The 7,691-nt window shown below is 42.8% G+C and overlaps 1 protein-coding gene across 2 annotated transcripts in view; it reads left to right on the plus strand.

Moving 5' to 3' along the window:
• Window positions 1-6,750: 6,750 nt before the first annotated feature.
• LOC310816520 (uncharacterized protein) overlaps window positions 6,751-7,691 on the plus strand; it is a 2,455-nt gene continuing 1,514 nt past the window's right edge. For both annotated transcript variants that reach the window (XM_083686767.1, XM_083686768.1), the window contains exons 1-2: window positions 6,751-6,865; window positions 7,105-7,691. The exon at window positions 7,105-7,691 is cut by the window's right edge. In XM_083686767.1, the coding sequence (XP_083542893.1) occupies window positions 6,825-6,865; window positions 7,105-7,691 (628 nt within the window). In that variant the 5' untranslated portion in view covers window positions 6,751-6,824. The remainder of the gene's footprint in view (window positions 6,866-7,104) is intronic.

Here is a 7,691-nt window from a genome sequence, read left to right on the forward strand (position 1 = left end):
CCATCAAAGAGGCTACATGTTTGGAAAGGAACTGAAATAATGGGCTTGTTGTTTATTGGACTCTATATTTGGGTTCCATTATCTGTAACAGTATCTGTAATACTTCAGTAGGTATCAGTCCCAGTCACATTATCAGGACCATCCTTGAACATCACTGACCTATGTATTTCCCATCCATCCTGCATGTGAATAAACACGACCGTTCTTTTTCACGATTGACTGGCACACACTCGTCACTTGCACACTGTCGGTGTCATCTGAATTACAGCTAATGAAATATAATTTTTCTTTATCACCATTAAACAGAAACAAAACACACACTTTTCTAGATGGAATAATTTTTTGGGGGAACATATTGGTTTCACCATCAACATTTCTGAACATATTGGTTTCACCATTCAGAAATTACAACAATTAAAACACTTTTTTTCATACTCCCCCTATGTTAGGGTACCCAAAAGTAATGGGACAATTGGCTTGACAGGTTTTCTGGTAAGTCAGGTGTGTGTCGGTTACATCATTTGTGTAGGCTGTCAATGTGAAGTATTGATTCTAGGCTTCGGATCTGATTTACAGCATACCACCTAATCTGTGAACATGGTGTAGGGGGTGTGAGGTATTTTAGGTTCGTGCATGTATAGCTGCCACTGAAATTTGCTAACTTGTCTTAATTGATGAATGACAGCAGCAGCAGAATGTATTCTGAATTGTACAGAAACCTCTTGTCTGCTCGAATGCAAGCAAATACCTCCAAATTAATTTGATGGAACTACATCATACAATAACACAATGGCCCAAAACAAACTGCCATAGCAACTAGGGAGTTTTTCAGAGCCAAAAAGTGAAAAGGTCTTGACTGGCCATGTCAATCTTCAGATTTAAATCCAATTGAACATGCATTTCTTTTCCTGATAGTCAAAAATACTGTACCTTAAAACAAACAACAACTGAAGATGGCTGCAGTACAGGTCTGGCAGAGCATCACCAGAGAAGATACTTAGCGTCTGGTGGGATCAATGGGTCGCAGACTTCAGGCACTTATTGTATGCAAAGGATTGTCGGCCAAATACAATTTCACTATTCAGAAATTACAACACTTTTTATGCATAGTCCCCCTATTTCAGGGTACCAAGGTGGAGTGTAGAGCCAAAAGAAGACATTTTCACTGTCCCATTACTTACGCAGGGCACTGTATATGCCCATATCATACAGCATATATCCATATAATATATTATATATATTCATATTATTTATATCCATGTTTGGGTCTATATATACACTTACCGAACACTTTATTAGGAACACTATACTAATACTGGGTAGGGCCTCTCAAAACAGCCTTGATTCTTCGTGGCATTGATTCCACAAGATGTTGTAAACATTCCTTTGAGATTCTGGTCCATGATGACATGATTGTATTACGCTATTCCTACAGATTTTTAGTCTGGCCCTCCCCTGACCTGCATCTCCACCTGAGCAGGCAGCTCAGAACTCCAGAGGGGGTATTTGGCGCTTAAATCATATAAATCTATTTAGCTATATTATAGCAAACCAATATGTACACAATTACCATCAAATGAAAGCTGAGAATCTCGATTTTTGTTTGATTTCAAATCCAAACCTTTGGAGTGTACTGTAGAGCCAAAAGAAGAAAAAGAAAAATGCTTCACTATCCCATTACTTAAGCAGGGCACTGTAGATTTATGATATATACCCGACAAATCTTGAAGAACATTACTTATTGATGTCACAGCTTCACGAATTGTGGATTGTGGCTTTAAGAATAGGGTATGTAAGTATGTATTTGGGTGCTCTACAGTGGCATCAAGCTCATATACATGTGCTATCTCTTCTGCACACAATGTGTCTCTGTTCCTGTGTGTTTCTGTTCCTCTGAACCCGCCTGACCTGTTCCTCTTTCTGTGTGCTCTGAAAGTAGAGGCATCTTATTATACATCATTGTTGATAATGAACCAGGCAGTCAAAGTGGACAAAGTTGTTTGTGGACTCATGTATGTGGCATTGGAGCACTTGGAAACCGAAGAGCAGACAGGGATCTGCTGCATTCCCTAATGATTAATCCTAACCTCACCATTATTTCAAAGTGCTCCATGCCACACCTTGAGTTATTCCCATAATGGACCTTTTTAACTGACTTACTATGAAGACGTGCTCTGACAACACCCACACTCCATCTACATACCAGTTGCTGCTGACCTGCAATAGAGATGTTTCAGATGGTCCAAATGCAAACGGTCCTGGAACTGGATGGGTCTTCAAATGTACCCACCCTTTTGCCAAACACACCTTTCTCGTTGTTGCTACACTGGTGTTGCCCCTTTGCTCCTTTTTGAGTTTACCATGCAGTGTTACACTGTAGATAAGTGGAGGATTGTTCCCTGTCTGTAGGCCTACAGTACATATACTGCTAGAGTCTATGTCCTCTGATGTACAGTATGTGTCTGTCTTGAACATGTTTTAAATGGCGCAAAGGAAATATTCATGTGAACCAAGCAACATTTTACATATCTTTTCTTTCTTATTTTATTTTTGGAATGGTTTGGAATATACGTAAACGCTACATGTTCAGTTCTTGTTTTTGACCTGGTGTTGTGTTGTGTTGTGTCCATCATCTATTTCACTAAGCACCTGACCTGATCCAGCTGTTTCTTAAAAAAGGGCACAACGCCATCCAGTAGGGCACTTTGTGAGAGGCAGGTCAAAGGGGCAGGTGCTGTCGCTCCCCCAGTGCGGGAGGAGAGTAGGAGGCAGGAGGCCAACCCAAGCAAACACTCTTAATTGATGATTTAGTTGTCTTGTTTAATGCAGAACATTTCCTCTTGCTTTGCTTAATAAGCTCCTTAAAGTTGGCTAATGGAGTGCGGATACTGCAGTGGAAATTGGAAACCGGGTTAACATTTTGAACAGTTGTACAGTCTGGGACGGTTAACGGCAACAGCACTCAGCCAACAGGATACTTCTCCTATAATTCAATTATGGATCCAGCTCTGGCATCGCACTGAGGAACACTCAGGAAATACAAATTCCCAAAATCATTACTGTACTTCATTTGCACAGTTGTGCTTTAAGTGGTTTGATCCATGTACCATAGGGACCCTCTGATAGGCTGTTGATAAGTGTCTCTTAACATTTGATTTAGCTCTTTCACAACACTGTTAACAGTAGTGGGGGTAATGGGGTTAGGCTTATGCGTCTATCTATCACCTGCGGAAGACAGCATCTGACTTACTTCCTGTTAGCCACATTTTTGTTGTGTACTGAGGTTTGACCTAAAATGAGATATGGTTGGTGTCAGCAGTCTGCTGTCTGCTGCGAACAGATTATATATTTTTGGCTGTTATAATCACATTCTTTCACAGAATACGGGTATTTAATTTTATTATTCAGCTTCAGAGAGGTCCATCTGAACTAACCTAAAACGTTGTTTACAGAATTACCACAACATTGTATTAACCATGCCAAAAATGCAGCACATTTGACTTTAGTCCAGCAACTCTCAAACAGTCCTAGTAAGGAGTGAATAGGAATTGTTTACAAATGTCGTTACGTTAAATGTGGTGAATGACTGGCCTAGTGCCCCGTTTCCACATTCATGTTTAGCAGAGACCTCTGGCTATATTTTGTTGATAGCAAAGCATATCTAATATTGACAATCAAATAGAAGGCTTTAATAATACAGTATACTTATACATCTATTACAAGGCAAATACTTCATAGAAAAATGTTACATCCTAACAGAGAAAGTAGAGAGAGAGACAGAGAGATGACCACCGGTCATCCCAAAACAATGCTACTCACAGCATGATGAGAACCTCATAACAGGGCACAGGAAAGAGAGAGAGCTTGCTAGTATTTAAATTAGGAGCTGATGATAAGGAGACCACCAGCCATCATTCTTCTTCTTATATCTAAACTGATGACATCACAGCTTTGACAAAAATGATGAATGTTCTATGATTGTGACTGAGGTGTGGTGTGGTGTTTTTGCTGTTGTGAACTGAGATTAGAAGATAAAAAGAGAGCTGCACACTCTTGCTCCGATGCTGATTATTTATTTAACCAATGTTTAGCAAGCTGCCTTCTTCAACAAACTGCCTTCTTCAGGCAAGCTGCCTTCTTCAGGGTTTCAATCGAAACTGAGATTAGACCAAAGAAAGACTCTCTCAGACCGTTCTTCACAAACACAGCAAGACTTATTTAGTTAGACACTAGCACTATGAGCAACCATGTTGAAGTGAGTAACCATCAGAGATTTTAACCATCAGAGAGTTGAGAGAGAGAGCATTCTTAGAGCACTGTAGATCTGTGATGCGATGGAGAGATCACACATGCTGTCTGCTTTCATTCTCTCAGTCTGACTCTACAGTATGAATCATGTTTTTCAGGGGAAAGACAACAGGCCACTTGAGACCACTGCACTGTGACTGCAGGTGTGTGGTTGGCTGCACTTACGGAACATGCTAGTGTGAGTTGGAGCAATTAAAATAATTCTATTGACTATATGATTGACTGCAAGACACAAGACTAACCTGTAGCAGGAATGTACTGCAAGATACACAGCTATAGCAAAGATATGCAGATGTAAGATACACAACTGTAGCATAGATATACAGATGTAAGATACACAACTATAGCATAGATATGCAGATGTAAGATACATGGCTAAAGGAAGGATATACAGATGTAAGATACTAATCAAAATTTGTTTATATAGCACATTTCATACACAAAAATAACACAATGCACTTCACAGAAAATAATAAATAAATAAAGGCAGAAAAGACCCATTATTTACGCCATTCGGGGTCGGGGTTAAGGTTAGTATGAGGGGGTAGTGAGGGTGAAGCACTCCCCAGTGCGATCCCTAGGTGTCTCCCTCTGTCCTTCCACGGGGCCACCCAATCACTCATTGCTAGCACCTGTGCGTAGTTGTCATTAATGCTATATGTACCCTTCCCTTCACTCCCTGATAGGGACTATTTTGAGACTGCGATCTCCCCTTTTATTATCGAGCTTTGAGTCTGTGTTTTTGTATCCTGTTTTGTCTACTCTAGTAACTCAAGTAAATATCCTTTTTTTTGGCACTGCTAATTACTCGTCCTCCTCCCTTTCTCTGCACCGCACCTGGGCCGCTTCCAACACCGAACCGTTACACAGTGTTGTTTTGGAGAGGAGTTGGCAGATGTTTCCTTTCATAGTCAATTAGTTATGGAATTATTTATACCTTAAACAACAGGTTGTACCTGTAGGGTTGCAACCCCACCCTCTAAGTGCAGAGCCTAGTCTGCGTTTTGGGAGAGGAGGTACTGACTGTCTTATCACTTGATTATATGACAACAATCAACTGAGATCAATCATCATGGACATTTTATAAACCCTCCCTCTCCTCCCACTCTCTGCCTCTGGTAGACACAGGGGAGGCTGGTCCATTCCATGCATTACAATGAGCCCGTCCTCCGATTTCTACCTCCACCAGCCTGGTAGACATGTCCTGCATTACCTCACAACAATATCACATTCAACCACAGCACTATACAGTACACTGAGATGCTCCGTATCTGTGAGCCTGTTAGAGTTGGCTCTCTGAGAGGGCTGTATGTTAATGTTATGGATCAGAGAAAAACTACAACTTTATTGCAAACCATAACAGATACTATTAACACATGGGCCAAATACTGTTAAATCAGAGTGAGTCAGGCATTTAGTCAATACAGTCAAGGTATTGACAGCCAGTTGTCATGGTAATCAGACCCAGGTGTGTCGTAATTAATGTAACATGGGTAACTCACACTCGGCCCCGCCGCCCACACAGCGATATTAATGACATCATAATATACATCATAGTTTCTGTCAACCAGATGCACGTAGGATTAGTATGGTTAGGTTGCCCGTAGACACTGGTGTTGGGGCAGTTTAGTTTTTTTCTTTTTTTCTTTCCTAGGGGTTAAGGGTTAGATTTGGGGAGCATAAGAGAATTCTAGATCTGTGCCTTGGGGCAACTTCACCCTGGAGCACCGCACTGACAACACAAACACAGAAAAAAATATGTAATAATGTATTTTATTTCGGGGAATTCACAAGAAATATGTTACAGAAATATGTTGCGAGTGTATGATGGCCTCTCAACACACACACACACACACACACACACACACACACACACACACACACACACACACACACACACACACACACACACACACACACACACACACACACACGTCTCCTCTCTGTGTTGGCTGAGACTACCATGGAAAAACTCATACAGAGGCTCATACTGATGTCATCAGACAGGGAAGCCTAGGGGTTAGTATTGTCACACACACATAAGCTATGCATCATGATTTTATGCCCTTTATGCCTTTAACACCCTACATTACGTTATAATGTTTTTTTAAAAATTCTTAATTTCTCTAGTACGGAATACAAAGGAAGAGGTCTTTGGAAAAAAGCGTCTGCTAAATGAAAAATGAAAAGAAATGAAATGAAAACACACACACACACACACACACACACACACACACACACACACACACACACACACACACACACACACACACACACACACAGTTATGAGTCAGCTGTAGTCTGGCACTCCTCCAGACAAGACATTATGACATCGCCTTGCAATGATTTGCTCAACAGCCGTAGATCATAAACAAAGATCATAACTTTCACTGACTTATAGCAGAGAGACGCAACTCTCAGTCTCTCACTAACTCAGCAGCCGAGCCAGCTGAAGGGAGCCCACACAGACAGAGGCTGGAGCCAAGTGTATCCCAGCACCAGAGACCAGGGACAGAATGCCTCAGCTCTTGAGCCTCAGTTCCTTTTCTTCACACAGGTAAGTCTCAGACAAACAGCAGGAAAAGTTAATATTTCTGATTGACGGTTGATTACGAAAACGGGCTCAAATTCCTTTGGCGATGTAAGATTGATTAAATTTGAATTGACAACCAGTCTCTTGTTAAAAAGTATCACCCAGGAAGTTCACAATCCATTACTCCCCTCATGCAATGCTGATAGACCTGTTTACCTGTGGTAGTAAACCTGATATTTTTGTGATATTTTTCTTCTCTGCAGGCAGCCTCAGGTTCCCGGAGCAGGCTGGGAGTCAGGCTGCCATTCTGTCCCAGTTTCAGGCTTGGGTTCGTCCCCGGTTTCAGGCTCGGGTTTGTCCTCGGTTTCAGCTTCGGGTGGTGGGTCTGGTTCTACCCCACGGGAGGCTCTGCGTCGGTTCCTGCTGCTAAAGGTGGTGAAAGTGCTGCTGTTCCCCTGTGGAGCAGTGCTTCCCCTGCTGGTGGGCTGTGTGTTCAGCCTGCAGGCCCTTCTGCTGCTCCGCTCCCCTCACCTCTCCACCAAACCCTCCACTGTCCTGCTGGGCCAGCTCGCTCTCATAGACACACTGCTGCTGCTGCACTGGGGCCTGAGACTGGGCCTAGGCATGGAGGTGGGCCTGGGCCTGGGCATGGAGGTGGGCCTGGGCCTGGGCATGGAGGTGGGCTTGGGGAATGCTCTGTGGAGGCCGGAGGCTCTGTGTGTGCTGTGTCAGGGACTGCTGGATGCTCACCACCTGGCCTCTCTGCTGCTGCTGGGGCTATTGGGGCTGGAGGCAATGCTGGTCTCCCGCTGGCCTCTGCAGACTCGCAGGCTGAGGACTGCCCACTCTG

Source organism: Argentina silus (genome assembly GCF_951799395.1).
Source record: "Argentina silus genome assembly, chromosome: 15".
Lineage (NCBI taxonomy): Eukaryota > Metazoa > Chordata > Actinopteri > Argentiniformes > Argentinidae > Argentina > Argentina silus.